Genomic DNA, 23,635 nt, shown 5'->3' on the forward strand with positions numbered 1-23,635 from the left:
AATAGAATGTAGCATTTTGCTACCTTTATGACGGAAGTCACCATTCGCGATGGTACGCTCTGCACATGCGCGGCTGCGGCCATATTGGCAATGGTGCTGAGATGGTTCATCTGACTCATTGCCATGGTAACAGACGCTGGGGGCAGGCTAACAGGAATCAGGGGGTGGGGCATCATCATGAAGGGGAGCTCTAAACCTGTAAGGGAATTGAAACAATTAGTCACAAGAATGGAACCTACAGGGAGATGAAAAGCCTCCAACAGATTTTAATGACTTATGTATATTAAATTGAAAGTTTTAAGATTTCAGAGATTTTCAAGACTATCAAAAAACCTCAACATGGAAATATTTACTAAAACAAAGAATCATAAATATTGTTTATAATACCTGATAAGAACGTGCACATATGTAATAAATAAAAAAAGAATTGCAGACAGATCAGTCATGCTGATCATTATTAATTTACATATTCAAATTTTGATGTATATATGAAAATAACCTAATCATAAAGTCATTAAAATGTAGATCAGCAAAATACATTGAACTGTGAAACAGAACTCTTGTCTGTAAATTTTAATAAACATGTTTTGTTGATTTTTTTTATTCCAATATTAGGATTAAAGTTAATTTTGTCTCAGATAACACAGTAATTATAGAGAAGAACATTTTATGAACAGACAATCTTTATAGATTTATATGAATGAGCAAAAAAAAGTCCCTCTTTCAAAGGACAGGCTGGTATGAATAAGGTCACTGCTAGATGTTTGTCCCCACGTTGAAACTGCACTCTTGCACTCTATCGACTTTGAACTTTAGGGATCAAAAGCGGCCAAGAGCATCGAATCCTCAAAAGGGAAACTTATTTTTCACTCCTGAAGTCGATGGAGCCCCTTTTGTTGATATTTTTGGCTGAAAGAAAACAGGAAAAAGCACTGGGCAGAAAAGCCAGGGAACAGTTCAACTCTGCCTTTCAACGGCATATCAGTAGACAGTGGGGAAGCGGATCTCAATTACGAAGCCTTTTACGTTTCAAAAAATGTAGCACAAGCTACTTATCTTTGTCATTTTTCCCTTGAAAAAAAAAACTACTGATTTCCATGAGAAAGATAGCATGCAAATTAACAGAGGAACAAATTCCAAAACATAAGAAGGAAAGCAGATTAAAGGAGAAGATGCCAAGCACCACTTTGTAATTGTGCCCATTGTAGAACAGAGATTTTGAATCAATTACAACTCGAGCGACTGGACTCAATTAAAAGCTCGCACAGGAGCAGTGTGCGTGTGCTGAACACCTACAGCACCGCAAGGAGCGAATTGAGCGAGTCAGAATATATCTACCATTCAAAGACACACAAAAGCCAGACTGGCTGAAAACCAGCCTTTGACAGAGCAACACAAAGATTTTTTGAGCGCTTTATAGAGAAGCTGACACGGACACTCACAAATGCACACAGACAAACAGAATTTTTCAAATCTGAAATTGTCTTTATCATCTGTTAGCAGGTGCTACAGTTCTGCTGCCAAAAATCTGTGCAAAGTCTATTCTAACTTTAGACGGACAAATGAAAGAAATATACCTGTGGATTAATGTGATGCCATATTGCCGCCTCATAAACACAATGGCGTCGCGTTTGAAGATTCAACAAAATGTTGATACTTGTACAAGCTCAATTTTAAAGCATCCTGCAAGTAATGTACTTTTCCAACTGAAAGGGGCCCAAGTGTTTGTGCAAGATTGGTATAGGACCATGGCATTGAGTGTACAGATGGAGGGTCTATTACAAGCCCCTGAGATAATAGGTGTTTTGACCAGAATTGGCTAAATTCCAAAATCATTCAAAGCTACTTTTCTGAGAATTGGTTTAGTGGGTCTCTGGTGCCCATTTCTTTGTCTGTTTCTGAAGATCCTTTCAGAGCGAGTTTGTTATTATAATAACCAGCGCTTCTGACTTTTGCTCTGAACTACTCCAGCAAAACATACACTGATGAAAAGCACAAGTAAAATATAAACCATTAAAATCTGAACTGATCAAGACCAGTACACAGTGTAACGATACCTGAAATGTAACTTGTTATTCCTGAACAGTCAATAAGTTCTTGATATCAAGTAAGGATTACTGTTCTTGGGTTTTACAACACAAATTACAACAGACAATGGCGTGATTTACACAATATGTTTGCCTACAGTACAACGGTTTATTGTGAAATATACCAGTCAAGAAGTATCATTTGTTAACTTCATGTTACGTTGTTATGTAAATGAAACTACTGAAGTTACAGTTAGCAAAAGCGTAGTAGTCAGGCCAGCTAGTCTTATATTTTGAGTTATACAAAGTCGTTACACTTTTAACGTTAAAGTATTATTCCAAATACCTTTACTTTTAAAAAGCATTGATTCTTTCTTTAAAACCTGGAATTCTTGTGTTTGCATTTTATAATTTTAAAACAGTGTGTGATTTTATTATAAGAGCAATAATACACACTATCTCTATTAAAAGCTCGTAAAAAACAGAAAAGCACTGCTTGAAATTAAATACAACTTATAATACCTACCTACACAGCATCAGTGGTTACAGTTCATTTATCTCAAGGCTTCTGGCAATCGTGTGCAATGCCATTTCCTTAATGTGATGGTAGTTATGCTTGAAAAAGTCATGTGAGTATCAGTTTTCTCATTTTAACCACAGCAGGCTGTGCAACATAATTTGCTGTCTATATAAGAACTAATTTCAATTACAAATAGATGATTCATACTAAAGGCTGTTTAAATTAAGACTCAATTTAAGCTGCTGTGTTCTTTGATTATTTATATATATGCCTTGTGTAGCACATTAGTTCGGCTGTTTTGTTTTTTTAATAGAACCCTGTTAAATTATTTGCTGTTTTAATAATGGTAAACATGATTTTGTTTTTGAAGTCTTGCAGGTTTGCTTCAGGTAAATTACCCCAAATATGTATGCTGTTCAGCATTAAAAGGAACTCAAGGGAATACAGCTCTCGTCAGACTAGAATTTTTGCTGAAAAGAGAACTGTATGAATTGACATAAACAAATGCTTCTGGAGGTGAATACCACAGCAATCTGCTGAAAACATCAATGAGACGCCAGCATTGTTCTTGTCAGTTTCTCTATAACAGTGTTTCCCAACCCATCCTTGGGGACACACAGACGGTCCATGTTTTTGCTCCCTCCCTACCTGTCAGGCAGAGAGCTGGGAGGGAGCAAAAACATGGACCGTCTGTTGGTCCCCAAGGATGGGTTGGGAAATGCTGCTTTATAAACAAATGCATTGTGCCTCTTACATTAATACACGGTTCCGTGGTATACTCGCTGATCTACTAAACAATATAAAAATATATTCAGCACTTTTGGGAAGCACTGCCCTTTTTTAAGTGTGAGCAGACAGGCAATATTTCTGCAAGCTTCTTAACTGGCTAGAGGACAGTAATAAATATATGAAAAGGGAAGTTTCATAGTGAGTTTTAATCAATCAATGAAATCCTTCAATGAGCATGCAGAGCTAAAGCTGCATAAAAAAAAGAACATTTCTGGAATAATTTTGAATAAATGTGCAAGAAACATCTTAGCTTTATTATTTTATCACTAAGATTCGGGAAATCAGTAAATAAATAAAAGATAACTCCCTGAACGCAACCAGAGTTCCACTGGTAAGAGAAAAATCTATCCCACCAAAGCAGCAGAAGTACAAGCACTGTTTGTTTTCTGTTTAAATTTGACAAATACATGTTCCATTGCCTTTTTAATTACCCCTTGCCTCCAGCTGTCTTTTTGAGCACATATGGTAAAACGAAACCGCATATTACCATTGGTATGATTTAGGCTTGAGCTGACATGCAGGACTGCTCTGACGAACTCAAGAAACCACAAGCTGACAGGTAATGCAATTCAGCGCAACCATCACCCACGATGTCTTTTGGTGCCGCAAAGTGAAATGCTTTGGTTTTGTAGGTTTTCCTGTATATGTCTTGCATTAAGCTCATGTAATTCCAAAAAATGTATATATCTTTATATTTATATATAATTTCTATGGGAATTTGTATGTTTGATTAAAAATATCTAATAAAAAACTGCATGTACAATCTGTGATTGGGTACTAGGTTACATACTGTAATACTCATTTAATGATCTTAGAGCAATTATTTTAGTATATCTGGATTACTTATTTTTTCTAGTACAACCCCTTATAATATGTTAACGTGATGATATTGCATGGTTTAGGAATTCACATCAATTGATTTCTATGGGAAATAATGAAAAGTGTCAATGAAATCTAAACTCAAAACTACTGGATGTAACTCTATTGTGATCTATCTCTTCCTAGTGAGCGTGGAAGATTTCCCCAAACGACAATGAAAGCAGGGCCTGTTCGGTGCTTCATTATCTCCTCAGCTGAGTGATTTATCGTTTGTTTGGGAGGAACGAGAAGGGAGGAAGATTACAGTCACAACTCTGCTCTCTCAAGCCACTTGTGTCCCTAGTTCTGCATCTTGGCCAAACTCACAACAAACAATAATGGCAGCTGTAATTGATCTGAAGTTGCCTGTTAGCCCTCTAGTAAAAACCCACTATTTAAACGACAAAACGGCTGCCACTTGTCAGCAGCTGTCTAATGATGCTGTCTGTCTTCTCCATTTACATTGTTTTAAATAGATAGATATACTGTAAGAGACAGGACTAGAAAATATTAGCTTTCCCCAGTGAAATAGGACCAGCAGATGCCAAAGGAATGCATAATTGGATGGTACAAGCAAAGCTGGGATCCCACACTAATTAAATGACTTGTTTTAAGCCTATCTGTCTTTGTTTGCAAGTCTTAGTCATTGGAACAATGCAATTTAAAAGCTGTTGTCAGACGCACATGTTTCAGTCAATCCTTTGATGTAAAAAAAAATAAATAATAATAAATAAATAATGGGACATGGTATTAATCCTTGAAAATTTATGATGTAGATATAGTGTGTAAATATCCTGGAGATAATGTAAATGTTTTTGAAAAACACTTTTGAGAAAATGCATGAGAGAAATATATACACAGGATGTATCTATTTTAAGAACTAAAACAACTTGCGTGTACAGTAAGCCAGCAGGAACCTCAACAATAATTGCTGTTTTGGAACACATAAAAGTGGGGGCTTATTATCCAGACAAAGGTGAGACCACACATAGCACTGGTGTTTTAGCATGGCCTACGAACCAAACTTTGTAGTGGTTAAATAAAAGGTAAAAATAAACCCAAAAGGAAATACATGACAATGCAAAAGTTCAAATTGAGCCTCTAATTATCTATACAGTTTTAATATAAATTAGTACTTATGAAAATGATTAAATCAAAGCAACCGCAAATGAAATGAAAAGAATAAGACTAAACTTAAACTAGTAACGCCACTGAATATAAAATTCCAGGCCTCTATTAAACATAGCATAGAAGCGGACATTCTGGCAGTAACATAAATTGTTTTTTACTCACAGATGGTACAGTAGACTCAGTCAAGGATAGGAAACTCTTTTGCCCATTAGAGAATATAAAAACAAAAGTACTGCTCTTTGATGTTGCAGGTACAGTCCTTACCTACAGCATGTTAGTGCCATTGAATATATCTTCAAAGCTACTGCTTCATTATTTACACTTGCAATAAAAAAAAAACATCTTGTCTTTATTACAAGGGCTAATAGACCCCAGTAAAACCTGTGTATATACAGGCAAACACATATACCAAAACATATAATAATGTGTGCGTTTGTGTGTGTGTGTGTATGTGTGTGTGTGTGTATATATATATACATATATATATATATATATATATATATATATATACACTCACCTAAAGGATTATTAGGAACACCTGCTCAATTTCTCATTAATGCAATTATCTAATCAAGCAACCACATGGCAGTTGCTTCAATGCATTTAGGGGTGTGGTCCTGGTCAAGACAATCTCCTGAACTCCAAACTGAATGTCAGAATGGGAAAGAAAGGTGATTTAAGCAATTTTGAGCGTGGCATGGTTGTTGGTGCCAGACGGGCCGGTCTGAGTATTTCACAATCTGCTCAGTTACTGGGATTTTCACGCACAACCATTTCTAGGGATTACAAAGAATGGTGTGCAAAGGGAAAAACATCCAGTATGCGGCAGTCCTGTGGGCGAAGATGCCTTGTTGATGCTAGAGGTCAGAGGAGAATGGGCCGACTGGTTCAAGCTGATAGAAGAGCAACTTTGACTGAAATAACCACTCGTTACAACCGAGGTATGCAGCAAAGCATTTGTGAAGCCACAACACGCACAACCTTGGATGGGCTACAACAGCAGAAGACCCCATCGGGTACCACTCATCTCCACTACAAATAGGAAAAAGAGGCTACAATATGCACGAGCTCACCAAAATTGGACAGTTGAAGACTGGAAAAATGTTGCCTGGTCTGATGAGTCTCGATTTCTGTTGAGACATTCAAATGGTAAAGTCAGAATTTGGCATAAACAGAATGAGAACATGGATCCATCATGTCTTGTTACCACTGTGCAGGTTGGTGGTGCTGGTATAATGGTGTGGGGGATGTTTTTTTGGCAGACTTTAGGCCCCTTAGTGCCAATTGGGCATCGTTTAAATGCCATGGCCTACCCGAGCATTGTTTCTGACCATGTCCATCCCTTTATGACCACCATGTACCCATCCTCTGATGGCTACTTCCAGCAGGATAATGCACCGTCACAAAGCTCGAATCATTTCAAATTGGTTTCTTGAACATGACAATGAGTTCACTGTACTAAAATGGCCCCCACAGTCACCAGATCTCAACCCAATAGAGCATCTTTGGGATGTGGTGGAACGGGAGCTTCGTGCCCTGGATGTGCATCCCACAAATCTCCATCAACTGCAAGATGCTATCCTATCAATATGGGCCAACATTTCTAAAGAATGCTTTCAGCACCTTGTTGAATCAATGCCACGTAGAATTAAGGCAGCTCTGAAGGAGAAAGGGGGTCAAACACCATATTAGTATGGTGTTCCTAATAATCCTTTAGGTGAGTGTATATACTGCCTGTAAATGTTGATCCCTTTTATACATTGCACATAAATAAAGCATCCACATATAAGGAGATCTATTACATACATTATAAATAAGGGATCCACATTTAAATACAGACACACACGCACGCACACACACACACACACACACACATATATATGGACATTTACAATGGATACACAATGATACTGAATAACTATAACTATAAAATGCAAGCTGGACATGAGAGAATGTAATTATGCAATTTATATGATAGTCATTAAAGAAAGTCTTGCAACAGGAATGATGAGGAAGATGGACAGCATCATGCTTTCAGCAGAAAGAGAAAGGCTTGGCAGCTGTGTCTAGCAGATGGTTTAATGATTTTGTTCCAACAATAATACTTGCTGTGCAGACTGGGAACTGAATGAGAAAAAAACATTTTTCACTATCATCTCACAATTGTTTTTACTTTGATGGGAAGGCTAATGACGATGGGGAACTGATGCATTGTCCGACTTCTGTCTTACATGGGCAGCTCAAAAAAATGTGTCCGAATCAAATTTTAAAATGACTATTTCAGCCATGAAGTGATAAACAACACCACACCTGGATAAGTGGTGAGAAGATGTATTTATGTATAGATGGATAAAAAGTAACAATTCAAAGGGATTATTATACAATACGGTCACTTCTGCAAATCTGTGTTACTTTATTTCACATTCATTCATTCAAATTTGAATTATAGGCAAATACACAAAATATATAAAATAATCATGTACATAAAAGAAATAAATCTCCAGGTACTCTGATATAGCGTGACTTGAAATATTCAAATTAAGGTACCATACAAATCTAAATATAAGTAACAAACAGTCAAATAAATTGTACTTGTAAGACATAGAGGATTTCCATTTATCAACTTTCTCATGTTGATATAATGCATCGCTTTGGACCAAAGGATAAAAACATCCTTATTCTAAGATTGCAATTAGCAAGCCATTAAAACTAACCGAGATTAAAGACCATTAGCTCTGAAATCCAAAGTCAGGCTGGTTTCAGTTCAATATTGGGGTTATATGTATGTGCTTAATGGTAAGATGTTGTTTTGGTCAAGGTCAAAAACACTAATAGCTTGATGGTTAAGTCAGAGAATACAGTTTTCTGCGGTTTACCAGGTACAGCGAGACATCAATCTTTAGCAGATCTTCCTTACTGGATGTACCTCAGTTGATTTCGGTTCAAATTTGTCGTCTTATCTTTCACAATAAAACACCGTCAGTACTGGGACTAAAGGGACATTACCAGCAGCTGTTTCCATCAAGAGCTCAATGTATTCCAGCATGATCAATAAGGCTCACACAGGGTCTGACATGCAACTGGGCAGGGCATCATTTTCGTCTGATACTTAGCGCAGAGTCCCTTTTAAAAAGATTGCTTTCAGTCAATGCCAGCCAGTTGTCACTCCACTTAAGCTTTTACATAAAATACATTAAATGCTATTATCAATCACTATACACTCTTTTGTAAAACTGGTTTTGAGAATATATCTTGTATAGTCTTTTGAATATGTGTCCTGGTTAGAAAGGGAACATTGAGTGTACCTGTTATTTTGAAAAATGTCAATTAAAATGAATGTGTGAATCTTCCCAGAGCTGAATCAACAGCCAATCCATCGAACACACACTGAAATGGTACAGATTTTATTCTAACTTACTTTGCTGAGGCTACTTACTTGCACACATATATGTCAGTAAGTGAACTGTCTTAGATTGAGCTAGCCGGAATGATTTTTGCCATTGATATTTCTGTAAATTACCTGGACTGCTGTAGAATTTTGACAATTATTTGAATGATTCTAGAATTGTGTGGGTCATTAGTTACCAGAAGGAACTGCTAGTGTTGCAGAGCACAGTGATATCTATGAAAATGTGTCTGATTTAATACAACTTAAAAGACACGATGACAAACAAGCTTTTATGTGGCATTCTGCTGTCAACCCGCTAAAAAGTCTGCACAGCAACTAAGCACCACATCGACCGGCTCTGTGGAGCTCTCTGCTGTTGCTTAACATCATGTCACTGTGCATATCTGTCATCCGTGTGCATCACGTGTGAGATGACGATCCCATTGGAAATACAATGTAGCTAAACCAATGGAATTTACTACAATTCCACTAGCTGTGAATCTAAAGTCTTACCAATGCACATGGTAAGGATATAAACTAATGCAGAATCTGTTCCTTTAGATGCCCCATACATTGTGCCTCGTGTTTCGCGGGACAAACTCAAGACTTACTGTGACACTGATATGTTTTATGGGAAATGGTGGGACACTTTTAGTACTACTGTCATGCTCCTACGTACTACTCGTGTGTTACTAGTAGTATACAATGAACTTAAATGCAATGAAGGCAATAACTGATTAAGTTTTTAAGATTAAACAACAGAATTTGCTGTCAACAAAAAAGCTTATTGTTTGCAATGCACTTTGCTTTTAGTGAAACTGTTATATAATACCTGTGTGCTGTAAGTAATATATAGTGTATTGTCAAAGAGAGCAATAGTTGGTAAGAATTTCTAGATTATACGATGACAAAAATTGCTATTACTAAAGAAGGTTATTCTTTGTGAATGCCATCATTAAATATCTTAAATTTACTCAAAGTGGCACTGTCTTGTCAAATTGTGTTGATCTCTTAGATCCTTTCTTTGCTTCCAAAGGTCACTTAGTGTCAAGTGTAAATGCAGCCTGACAGACAGGAGCAAAATGGGGCAGCCAAATATCCACATCATCACAGAATCAGAGCAAATATCCTGATTCATTTACTCAATTAATGAAAACTGAGGGTAAATACTGATCAGGAATGACACGCAACCTGGCAGGTTCTGACGTTCAGACGAGACAGCAATAACCACGTCTGCATCAAAGCATTTCACATACCATGCTATGCCACGGATTGGTAACACCACTGGAAACTGTTGTCATTCAAGGATGACAGAACAAGATATGGATCGTTAAAGAAGTAATGTTTAATCCTCCTCCATTTTGACAAGATATTTCTGCAGTTGTGCACATTTATGTACGTAAGTAGCTTGCGCAATCTTAATCATGCATATTCAATTTTATGCTGATGCTTAAATGCGGACGCAACCAAGAAGGAGACGGAGGGATTCAGCTTCATTAAAAATAAATGATTATCAAGTTATCTTTGAAATTCTATTAAAATTTGCTATGCACTCTACTTATCTGTCACCTGCTTCCCATGAGCGCAATACTCTAATAGAACAACTCCAAAGACAAAAACTCAAGGGAGCACTTGTCCTGTCACATCCAGGCTCTGCCTTGCACTCATTCTTCAGTCTCTGACTGGCATCATCTTTGTTTTATTCATTGCAACGAAGACTCAATATTCTGCTAAAACACAGCCAAGAAAAGTGCCTATTATATATATGATGTGCTGTATTGTATCACAGTAGAACTCATATGCATTTATAAAGTAACTTCAAAGCATACGCCAAAGTACAAATGGTGAGGAAGTATGATAAAAGATTAACAGTCTTCAAACAAGGTCTGTTTTTGCTCATTTTGTTATCCTGCTGCTTTTGCAAGAGGAATGACCAAACGTTTCTTACACGCGGTCTTAAATAAATAGCTGTTGCGTTTCTTTTCCCATAATGCAGTTCCGACTCACAAGAGCCACAAGGACATGAAGTGGCCTGAGGCTTCTGACTGCTCAGCTTCCAATCAGCTCTACGTGACAGAAGAATTAGCACAGGACGGCCATGCTTTTTATATGCGCTTCACATCCAGCAGCGTGTGGCACTAGTGCTAACAAAGACAGACCGGAGCCGCGTTTGCCCTTCCACAGAGAAAGATTTATTATTAGAAAGGACATAAACAGACTAATTAAATCACAGTAGTCAGGCTGAGATGACAGCTGGTGGAGTGTGTGACTAAACAGATCCCTATCAAAGAGCAGAAGCCCCAGCGCACTGAATTCAGCCGTTATAGGGTTTTATTTTAAGAAAGCCACCTTTGAATGAAGTCCTGTTCGGTCAATGAAGGAGATGTAACAGAAGCAGGTTGATTATGGTGGCTTCATATGTGTTCCTTCCTATTAAATGAGCAATATCATGTTTGATAAATGGCTTGGTCTTATTTTTACTGAGATGTCCCTGATGTATTGCATGTCCATGTGTGCCTGTCATGCATACCATATTATAGCCACTTAAAAATTATTTAGCATTCTATCTAACTGTGGACTTACATTCCACATGGCCGACATACCCCTGAGTAATGTGTTCCATCCATATTTCTTAAAAAAAAAATAATAATAATCTGAAGGAAACAGAATATGCATCATCGAACAGAGAATGCATCACAGAGTAGATCCTTTGGAGTACAGCCACATAAAATTAATATAGTCTCAATTATTAATAGAGTCTCATAATCACACTGTAAAACCACATGGCTCAAACGCGGCTCGGGAGAAAATATGATTTTAACAAGTCAATAAGGCAAGAACATTTAGTGCAAACTACTCTGTTAAGGCACCATGTTTGTGAAACAAGATGCAATACAAACAACGCAACTGACACAAACTATTCGGTACGGAAACCCCCTCCGCCCTCCTCCGCCCGGCTAGCCACAGATCTTTTCCATTTAATGTCCTTTCATTATCTGTTGCGTCCTTCTAGCTTGTAATGGTGGCGAGTTTTCCTGAGTTTGTTTAGTCCTGACTTTTTCACCCCAACGGTTTGAAACTGATTCTAGAAACTGTAAGACCGGCTTAACAAAAAAGGATTAATTCCCATATCCAACTGAGAACATAGATAATTCACAGTAATTGGTAAAAAATGAAGATGAATGGGACGGCACGATAAGGACCAATTAGATCCACCATGCTTACAGCTGTGGTCTCAATACAGAATCCTCTCTTGAGTCTAAGCCTCGTCAGACAAAAAATGCCGGGTGGAATTAGCGGGATGACCCTATGAATTGTGGGAAGCATCACTGCCATTGCTCTCTTTCCATTTTAATTCCTACCTCAGACGAGACACCTGTCACGATTCCTGATGTGAACCCCACCTCCCCCCCACCCCATGCAAAGACCCTGGGGTAGGGGGGGTTGCAGGGGGGGGGGGGTGGTGGTCAGCATTCTTTAAGAGCCACATGAAGATAAACAACGGGTTGACGCAGCCTTAAAAGTTTTCGTCGATCGTTTCATTATGGCAGCATCATCTGCTTGATGATACACGCAATTCCCACATCTAATTACAGGGAGGATTTGAGGTCCATTAACGTTGCTGTGGCAAAGAATCAGAAGTGAAACTACATACAATTGCCAAAAAAGGAGATTTTCCCCCTTGATTCTTTCCTGTGCTCAGGGTCCCAGTTACATTTGCATCCTCTTAAATAGCAATCCCTTTCTCTTGAAACAGCCAGGTGTTTGTTAAAGGGGGTATTTGACAATATTTTTCCTCTTTATAATGAAGGTTCTGGTTCAGGTCAATTTAAAGGAAAGGAATTTATCACAGTTTTATTTCATTCCAAGGCAGAATGTCACACATGTTTTGCTTGGTTTGTGATCTGTAATCATGGTATTTCCTGTGAGTCTAGGGAACAATTCAAAGTGTACATTAAGGAGAACCCAGGCCCTCCTAAAAGCCCAGTTAAAATCCAAGAGAGAGTAAATAACAATCTATTGATTTAATCCAACTGTTCCTCCATCAGGATGTTTTGCTATTGAAATCAAAGTCGGACTGGCTGGTTTGTTTTTTGTTATAATTAATAACAGTGATGCAAACAGGAAAGGGTAATTGTGTTGAATATTTAATGCATTGGGCTATTCAATTTACATCTACACAAAGATAAAAGAAGTTACCCAGGCCCAGTGCAGATTGCCCTTCTCATGTAGCCTCTGTATCTTTACTAAGCTATAAGATAAACACAATACATCTGCTCACAGTTTTTTTTTTCTCATTCTTTTCTTTTTTAATGGAGGTAGACAGATAGCACACTGAAGTGTAATTCCTACATTGTCTTCTCTGTCTAACCAGATACGCGAATGATATATAATACATAAGTAAATTAGTCAGACAGTTATGTGGGTTTTATTTTATTAATCTAATTTATTTTACAACATCAGACATGTTTTAGATGTAATTTGTCTGGAAGCAGCTGTCTAAAGAATTTTTTAAATAGGCATGAACTCATTTCCTGGTAATCAGCACTGAGCATTGTTAACAACAGAGAATACATTCAGTATAGCTACACTGCCAAATAATTCCTAGTGAGTAAAGTCATGGCTATATCTGTCAAGAGATTAAGAGCTCCTAAATATCAGAGGCATAATGTGCTGACCCAGAGGCTCAAACTAGCGAGGAATTCAGATACCAAAACTCAAACGTGCGTGGCAAAGGATGCAGAGATAAATAAAGCAATTAATTACATCATGCTTTGTAACCATTAACACTGCCATTACAGACAATACTCAATGCATTTTTAAGAACAATGGATGCTTGTTTTATGCCTAAGAAATGTGTTCACAACTTGAGGTTACTTTGTGGAGGAAAAAAATAAAACATCTTTCCTTCTATTACAATTGTACGCTACTTTTGAGAAATCTGCCGTCGACTCAAGCCTGCCGAGATTCTTTTTGGCAGTATTTCCACCCTTATCATGTGTATGTCTCCTATCGGCCATCCTGTCACAAGAGACTGCTTGATATAAACAAGAGATTGCCCCGACATCCAGTAATCAATAGCAGGATGGCTTCAGTACCAAACATCATTTGTCTCTGCACCCATTCCTTTGACCAAACGAAGCATTAATTCAAATCATAAATCTAAGGTGATTTGAATCCTGGAATGAGAGACTGCCTGCTCTAATGATTTATTTTGTACATTTCTGCAAGCGAGAGATTTGTCCATACACAGTGACAGGTCACCTTCAAATGCCAGTGGCAGACTGTTTATCACCATGCAGACTAGCATCTCATCGGTGCAAGTAAATATTAAAGTAAAAGAATCCAATTGATTGTGGATGGGGAAGAGAGGCGTCGCTGCCATATATTTTACTCAGAGTGCTAATGCTACTTTCTGCACCTTCAGTGACTGTTACTAGAATTATTATTCTGAAAGGAGGTTGCGTGCTCAAGGTTACAATTTAAATTGTAACAGATAAAACAGTTTCTTATTAGCTTCATTGCCATAGCCAGCTATTCTTATTCACATTTATCTTTATTTCCATGACCTCCTAGCCTCAATTTTGACCTCATTCTTCATGCATTTCCTTTGTTAAATCTGCTTATGACCCATCCTGTTTGCAAAATATGTAAAATACTCCCAGTGACCACTGAATACACCGCAGGCTTTCGGAAAACGACAAGCATGCTGCCTACTGTATCATCAGACCGTGGCACATTATCACACGCTGGGGAAAATGCGTATTTAAATACTTCTTGATGAAAGGGGTGATGATATGGATCTTTTAAAAATGAGCACGTTCAAAACATGACGTCGAAAAAAACCCCTATATTTATATATTCAAAGGCACATACAGTCAGCATGAGCCCTACTCAGAATTGACTTGTCATCATTAGATGCCAGCCATTGGTAACTAAAAAAGGGTTTTGTGTAAGTTTGCTGTGCTTTGCGGGGACTCACCAGCGCTGGAGCTGAGGTCCCCGTTCTCTGGGTCGGCCCCGTGTTGGGTGCTGCTGTGGTAGCTGCTCATGACCTCCAGCTTGATCTTCTTCGCTTTCATGGCCTCGGCGATGGCGGCGTTGGTGGCGGCTGCTGCGGCCGCTGCGGCCGCTGTGAGGCCTGAGAGGCCACGGACATAACAACGCATCAGTCAGGTTTGATGAGGGGCCGCCATGGGCTTCTTGGCAAGTTCTCCTCATTCAATCAAGCCATAAAGCCTATATGACTTTTTAATGATCTTCTTAACAGCATATCTTCCTACTTCTTTGCTTTCCCATGAACGCAGCTCGGACTTTGAAGTCCGGATAAAAACAATAGTTCCGCGACGTGAAAAAGCTACGTTGCGTACCGCTAATGGGTAATGAGCTCAAAGTTTTTCTCAGTATGCTCCCCGATACCGCACTGTTTTTGAGCTAACAGATGGAGTCAAACATATACATGTGAACCGACGTGCTCCTACAAAGCGTGTTTGCAAAATAAACGCCACACGTGTCACGGCGAGAGCGTGTGTCACGTCCCAGAGCGCAACAGCACCAAACGGGGCTTTTTCAAGAACTATATACACTGCAATTAAACTGTAATTCAATATAATGTTTATGAACCACTTTTCTATGTTCTACATTCTCCCATATAACTGAATAAAAAAAGGAACTATACTTCACCATTTATGGCCTCCGTAGATTTAATGAGCAGGCACTTTGGTATTAGGTTTAGTTAAAAGTCTGGCTTCAGGCATATGGTGGGTGTATCATATAGAAAAAGCTCTAACTTCAATATAATGTAAATATACCTGGCAGGGTGACATATAGTGAAGCTACAGTCTTTAAACTCCAGATAGGAGCTAAGGGGTAAATGGGATCCCTTTTCAGATCGCTTTTCAGGACGTTCAGTCACTAACTACATTGCCTTCAGTAGTTTGGTAGTCATTCCGGTAGGCTGGCTAACGCCCCCCCCCCCCCTCCCCCCCGCAGCCATTATATTAACCACAATGAGTAAAAGAGAGAATGAAAGGCTGCTCTTGCAGATGTCATAGATGTGTCAGAGGAGGAAACAGGCGATAAAATGGAGAGGAGGATTGATTTACTCTGTAAAAAATGGGCCTCAGAACCAAGTCAGTTACATTTCTCTGACCTTCAGCATCCTAGATGCCATTTAACTCTTTCTGAGATGATTTAAACAAGAAAGAGCTCTCTCTCTCTCCCTCTATACACACACACACACACACACACACACACACACAATACCGTTCCTATGCAACTGATTAGTAGTGAAATCTTTAAATAATTGAAAATACGTGAACAAGAATTTTTTTTATCACACACATACCTGTATAAAGCTAATCCAGTGCTAAAATATAAGAAAGGTGCATTATTATTCAGCTATTCTAGCTACATGTTTTTGGTGAGTGATATTCTGCAAATAACTGAGGATTTCCAGAGTCACTAAGGAATGCAACTAATCTGGCCTACAATTATTTTTTATTACTTTAGAGATTCTCAGTGTTTGGATAAAGTACAAGATTTCTTTGAAGGCAGAACACGAAATGCAATGGGAAATGTAAACACCAAAAAAAAAAAGAAAAAAAGAAACTGATTATTACAAGGAACAAGGGAATTTGTAAATATCTCATGGCTGCCACAAACAGTTTAGTGACACAGCTCAGAGAAAGCTATTAGCTAGCTATATCCGGACTAAAAAAAACATGTGGCATTAATATGCAATCCCAGTTCCTAACCTATTCATAGACAGCTGACATGAAGTGTGTTCTGCAACTGCGAAGGAGGCCTTGTATACATCATAACAAAGTGAACACACTTGTTTGGGGCCTGGTTCTGTTTCATATGTATGCAGAAAACACACCGCTGCCTCAATGAAGGTTACACTTCTCAACGTAATGAATGCAGTCTACTCTCAGCGAAGGTCGCAATTCATTTCCGTATAACGGCTAAGAGTCAATTGTTTTGTAAATGAGATGTATGCAAAACAGGAACCATATGCTAATAAACATGACTGATGTTCATGTAATTATTCTCAAAGAATTTTATATAAATATATAAGTTTGTTGTATTTATGTGATACATTCAAATCAGATTGCGAGTTCTGTGTTGAAGATGCATCTGTCTTCAGCCACTTATCCTGAACAGGGAGCCAGGAGTCTATCCCAGTCAGATCAGGGCATAAGGCAAGAGTAGATGCTGGATAGGTTGCAGGAGTATATGTGCTAGAGGTAATTTAAAATGCCCCACTAGCCTAGCTGCGTTTGGATTGCAGGAGTAAAGCAGAGTACCCAAAGGAATTCTCCACCACACAGGGTGGGCACCCAGCTCCACCCATAGAGCAAAGGACAGCCAATGGGGCTACTAGCCAATGGGGCTATTAGCCAATGGGGCTACTAGCCAATGAGGCTACTAGCCAATGGGGTTATCCACTGAGCCACCAAATTATAGACTCAACGATGAGTTACCTTGTAGATGTTTCTCTAAAAAGATCAACAGACACAAACAGAACCAAATTCTGACAGATATCTGGAAGTGACTGAAATACACTTGAAGTACTGGCCAAGAGTTTTTTGGTTTGAATCTTTTGTACCGACTGTTCTGACAATTAGCTGTAATAATATGAACAACACTGTTAACAGGTGCTGTTATTTTCCCTATATTCCCATTGCCGTATGAGCATCTGGCCCTCATCAAGAAATTTCTGCCTGTTCAACATTCATTTTGGTATAATTATTTCAGGCAATATTACAGATTTTTTTTCTCTTTAATTTTCATTCTCTTATGAACATTACCCCAATATATTGGGAATAAAAGCCATTTACCATTATTTTCCAAGCTGTATTTTCTGGTAAATTCTGGGTATTCTGCCAGATAGCACTTGAACTGTGTTGTCCATTGACCTCTGAAATCCATCCAAAAGTCCAATCAATTGTCCAGACAAATGACTAAATAATGGCATTTCCAGAAGCAATTCATAGATGATTAGAAATGGCATCTTACATATGGTAGGTGGCATGATTGCCTGGTGAGAGCCCTGCTGTCTCACACCTCCTGGGTTGGGGATTTGAGTCCTACTTCTCCTGTGTTTGTGAAGTTTGCATTTTTGCCCACGTACCACAGCTTCCTCCTGCAGATAAGAAGCTAACCAATGTCTCAAATTTTCTCACTGTATGTGGACTGCGATGGACTGTCATCTGTGCCCTGCGGCCTTTGCTCCTTGGGACTCTTTGCAGGATAACTGGTTGGAAGATGGATCACCAACGAGATCCGCTCCATAAGTCTGTCTTTATGTTGAATTTGTAGGTAAGTCGAAAAAATAATAATACAGTACATAATAATAACAGTAACAATACAATAATAATGAAAGTAACTCGGGTTGAAGAACCGTGGAATGTTTACGCAAGCATCACAAATTAGTATGTGCGTTACTTATTACGAACTATTGTATTTAACCTGAATTTTTCAAATAATAGGCTCTATGGCAGTCTATTTGTTAGTATGAGTTGTCCGTAAGTTGGACATTCTTAACCCGGATGTATATTAATTTTGATTTATCCTGTAGTGTAAATACCACAAACATGTTCATATCTGGGATGTTGTGCAAAAAGCCATAGAGTGTGATCAGTACATTCGGTAAGTATTGGTCAGTATAAGCCGTTATAATGCATTATGAAGGTATTTATAATGCATTACAGATGAGAGCTTCATACAGCATTCATAATGCATAATAAACATGGCTATAATGTGTTACGCCTTTTTGTGAATAGTTATAGCTGTGCAATGCATTACGAAGGAATCTATAATGCATCATACTTTATGTAGTGCTTTATGTAAAGTGTTACTGAACATTATTACTTTGTAAAATTTCTTGTCTAGATAATGCAATATTGGATCTTAGAAATGACAACATTTTTGAACAGCAGATTTGGTGAGGGAGGTTCACTTAGCCGTGATGTTGCAATCAATACCCTCAATGTCCTGTAATACCTCTTTGGCTGTTCTACAATGAGCGTTGAGCGTCTTGCTGTCTTTTGCCTTAGGTAGCAAGCATTACAAATACAGCGACAGTTAAATAAGCTAACTGCTTTCTAACAGCTCTTGCTTTTTCTTATTTAATGTTTCAATGCATATTCAAGTGTATGGAGTTATATAAATGCGATGAAAATCATCATTTACATGGCCAGCATAGTTTCTGGGGCAAATGATTAATATACATTTAGAAAATCCAACAAGCTTGGCATCTAAACTAGAAAACACCGGCCTAGACCTGCGTGAACCTTAAACGGTTAGTCTTAATGTAATTTCCAGTAATCTGGGCACGTGTTGGCGTGCTTCTAGAAAGATTAAAAGAGTGGTTATCGTGTTTATAGAAGTGTTTAGTGCCAAACACTGAAATATTTTGGGAAGACAAGGCGATTAATCTGACCAAAATAGTGGTAGACTTTCAAAGTTAAAGATATTGAATTACAGTTTAATTTAAGTCGAATAACAGGTATCAGATGAAATGTATGTCAAAGATATACAGAAAAGAAGACACGTATGACACAGGACCGCTGAGCGATCACACTAAATATGGCAGCATTGTAAAGCCTGAGAAAAATATAGCGCAGCTTTGCCGTTTGATTCACTTATTAGGATTCCTTGCTCATAGTGCCTGTGCATTGGCCAGATCAATAGAACCTTGACTTGCTCTGTTCGTTAGATCCACACCCTATTTAGCACTGATTCTTAGAAGAAAGGAGAATAGTGCAGCTACAGATATAAATGAAATGGGGAAGCCCCAGGCTATGTCCTATTTCCCTCCTTTGCAATGCAGTTTTGTTTCAACTGTTATGCAGTTATGTTCACTTTATTTTTACGCCGTAACTATATCCCCTCTTCTTTACCACAAATGGATGTCTGATGGTTAAAAACTGCGCAAATAATGTTTCAGCGGCACGTTGAGGCAATCTGTTCTCCCATGAAGCACTCAGTTGAGCACAATGTACCCTGGCGAGCTTGAGATTTTCATGGTATATTTGTCCTGTTTGATGGATCAGACCAGAAAGGATGGTAGGAATCAGAATAAACTCATTGTAAGTCATTGTTCCATACCACTATATACATGTGTCTATTAAGATGACTCAGGGGAGCGCTGACTAAATTTCTGAATCGAAATAATCATCCATCCAACTGTGAAACTCCTCCCTATATCAGAAGTGAAGGCCTGCTCCAGTGTTACCACTGTGTGTGTGTTTTATTACTCTTATGAATTTAATATACAAAAAACTTTAATACACTTAGGACTTTCCCTGCATGCCTGTTGTGATCCCATTACGCTTTTTGATTGTTTTAATGCCATGCATTTATGATAAAAGTACCACATTGAATCCAGATAAGAGGGGTAGCTATCTGACATAAAGATTACAGGTCCAAGATTAATTAAATGAGAAAATTATTTTTTTCTATTAAAATGTAATAAAATTCATAATTAACTTCATGATAAGAAAATTAGCTTCCTTACAGGTCATATAAAAGTATTTGGTACAGTACTTGTGCAAAAATGATTTAGTGGCGGTTTATTTACAAAATATTGTAGCACCTAACTTAATTATTAACACAAACTTAGACAAAAAGCAGTGTTAATGACTTGGAATTAAATAAATGACTCCAATTCTGTGAAAACAGTTTACAGTTGTGAAGGTCTATTTATCTGAATCTAAAAATGACACCATTTTACTGAACTTCTCTCTAAAAAGAGTTACATTGTAGCATAGATACCAATGTTCACCTGATTTTGCCCACTTTCCCTTTACCACAATACAAACACACCATGTCACAGAGGTTGTATTTGTGAATCAACTTTCAATGAAAGAAATCCACTTAATTCTAATTACTACGCAGAAATAGCTATAAAATAATAAAAAAAAAACGTTTCCACTTTCAATTTCAAGTAATAATTGAAAATTTACAATTAAACTGGATCTGTGTCATCTGTAGTTTTGCCTAATATTTTGTCTATTAATACTACACCATTGTGAAATGGAAAAACTGCTTTGAATGAGTGCAATGATACAGTATATAACAATGGCCAGATGTCTACCAGTAAAGCTTTGTACATAGCTAAACTAAAGCATTTATTCATTCAGCTTCAGAATGGCAATGCACAAATTCTATAACAAAGATCAGAGAGCTGATATTAATAAGGGAGAGAATGTGTGGAAAAAAAATTAAGAAATGTATGCCACTGTCAGACTGAGTACAGAATAGCAAATAATAGGGATGAAGTCAGATAGTAGCCCTTGGAGCAGCTGTCATATTAAATAATAATGAAGATTCTATTAATATGCAAAGGAACCAGCAGCAGACTGGCTTAATGCTGTCATGCCTGTGCATATTGTCAGATTGTTCATTATAAATTAACATGCTCGCTGCTCCATACCTGTGCAGTGTTAGAGTATTCTTCTAACACATGCTGGATGTAGTGCCCTCTTTGACTAATAGTGTGATTAAATTAAAATCAGATTAACTACACATCGGTACACAAAATCTGACTTTACAGCTAGAGCGATAGTCACTAGTCCTTATCTGAAATTTATCCAACAAGTCGGTAGACTAGAGCAATTACATCGACTGTAAGTAGAGACAAACTTAGGGAGGAGCGAGCGTGTATCAATAGCCCTGCACGGCACTATTCTCCTTGTGACACGTTTAGTGTCAATTACAGGAAGCACAGTCTTTAAGTCTGGCAGTTGGCTGAAGAATCCAGAACCTGACAACTGCTCATGCAGTTTGCGTTGCAAGAAAAGTGTCTACGTGGCCTTTAAATGCTTAGTTTTAATGCTTAATACATTTGATATTTAATACTCATCTCAAGTTTTCAGAGTGTCAGCCACGGTAAATCAGCTCCTCAAATTTTATTATTGCAGATCATGATTAAAGCGTTTCTGGGGAAGGTTAGCAGAGAACGACAAGTTAATCCACTCATTCCCCTGTTACATCTTTGAAAGTTGAAGCTTTTAATTGTATTTAGAATACACAAAAGATTTCAGAATCCTGCCATCGAGCATAAACAAGAAAATAAAGTCAACGGTACCTAGACTGTCGTATTGTCCTGTGCGGAAAATTGCATCCAGGCTACTCCTATTTCCATTGTATCAGAAATTCTGAAACATGATCGGATGAAAACAGCTACCCAGAATGCAGCTCAAAAAGCTGTTAAGAGTTTGAGTTGCATTCAGTCGACTAATGTTGTGCCACATCGATCAATTTACAGTACCTAACATTTTCTATTTCAAATGTTCATCGCCTTGCTTGAAAGTCTGCTTGCCTCGTTATGGTATTAGATTACAGGACAACAAAGTAGCTGCTTTCTCATGCTGAACCAGATCAAAGTATCAGGTTCTGCATCTTGCTCTGTTACAAATCATTGCTTGCAGCCTACATCGCTTAAGAAATGGCACAAGCCATTGCCTTTGGCTGTTGTACCTCATCTCTAAGGGACAAGAGATGCTGACAATATTACAGTACCTCTAAATGCTGCTCTTCATTCCCATACAAACCATACCTTGAGAATTTAGAAGAATGTAACACAAGATGTGCATGTAGCAGTGGATCTGAATCAAAGCCATCAATGTTATGGCGCTGTTTTCAAGATGATTTAATTAAAATGGATGAAGGCTTTGTAGGAACTGAGGAACTGTTAGAGTCTTGGAACACATAATAGGTTAATGGCAACAGATACATATGGCAGCATTAAGAGCTGATTTTACTTTGATAGACACAAGCTCCAAAACATTCAGAGAGGCAAAAAATGCTCATAATTAATATATTTAGAAAGAACCTTTTTCATGGCAGTAATAACAGCACTTCTGTGGTTTGTACTGTTAATTATGTTTAACTAGAGATAGGTAACAACTAATACCCTCCCCCCCCAATAAGACAGTGCCATTTTATTACTAAGGAAAATTCCAGTTTAGTATAAATCTGTATCCTGTGTGTCTGTATCTGTATCCTCTTAAGTCAATTAATTCTTAAGTCTTATAGACTTGAACATTAGCTACTTTGTGTTCCTGGTAACATGTGCTGTCTCACTCATAGGTTTCTTTTGTCGTAGCACAAAAATTGCCGCATACAAAAGACGCTTTCTTGTGTCACGCTAAAAGATCGGAACGGCGTATAACTTCATCCCAGTTTCGGAACGAGGAATGACTCAACCAATACAGGGATCCATGTCCAGGGGGTGAAAAAGAAACCATATCCAACGTAAGACTGGAAGCTGGGGCCAGAGTTGGAGTCAGAGCTTCTGAAAGTGTCTTCACTTTAAAGGAGATGTCATCTTTGTGTGGTGTCGGCTGAGTAAATAATAGGATTTGGAAGGGCAATCTTCCTGTCAGGCATTAGAGAATTCAAAGGCCCTGGAGGCAAGCCTAGAGGAGCCCATTTACAAAGGATATGTTTGATATTTGTTTTATTAAATGGGAATCTAAGCAGATTAAGATTTCTTTAGCTAACCCAAACTGAAGTCATTTAAAGGAGGAAAATGAAGATACCAATCACTGTGAACCTTTAACTCAACAAGCCCAGTTAACGAAGTGACACTTGATGGGGAATTTCATCGAATATATGAAAGACCAGATCAAAATGTGCTCAAATTAAAGTACATTTGTGTTTTAAAAAATGTAAAAAATAATATTTTTACTATTGCAAATTAAACTGCAGGTGTCTCCGTTTAAGAGAAGTGATACACCTGCTTTTCATCAGCTACAAGACCCGACCTGTCTTGTAAAAAAATTCCTCTAAATGATGGCTCTTAAGAACACACTGAAAATAAAATGAATCGTACACTGGGTGAAGTTTTTCGTGCCCTGCACTGTGGTGACCCCGGGCGCCTCGGGCAAAGTGACCAGCGTTGCCACAGAA

The 23,635-nt window shown here is 38.0% G+C and overlaps 1 protein-coding gene across 2 annotated transcripts in view; it reads right to left on the bottom strand.

The window, feature by feature from the left end:
• Positions 1–23,635, bottom strand: part of LOC111860541 (dachshund homolog 1) — a 109,117-nt gene that overhangs the window by 28,526 nt on the left and 56,956 nt on the right. The window contains exons 3-4 of one of the 2 annotated variants that reach the window (XM_023844383.2): positions 14,697–14,855; positions 24–196 (exon numbers count right to left, since the gene is read on the bottom strand). In XM_023844383.2, coding sequence (XP_023700151.1) covers positions 24–196; positions 14,697–14,855 — 332 coding nt within the window. The remainder of the gene's footprint in view (positions 1–23; positions 197–14,696; positions 14,856–23,635) is intronic. The other variant, XM_023844456.2, reaches the window with a different exon arrangement.

The sequence above is a fragment of the Paramormyrops kingsleyae genome, chromosome 1 (assembly GCF_048594095.1).
Source record: "Paramormyrops kingsleyae isolate MSU_618 chromosome 1, PKINGS_0.4, whole genome shotgun sequence".
Classification (NCBI taxonomy): domain Eukaryota; kingdom Metazoa; phylum Chordata; class Actinopteri; order Osteoglossiformes; family Mormyridae; genus Paramormyrops; species Paramormyrops kingsleyae.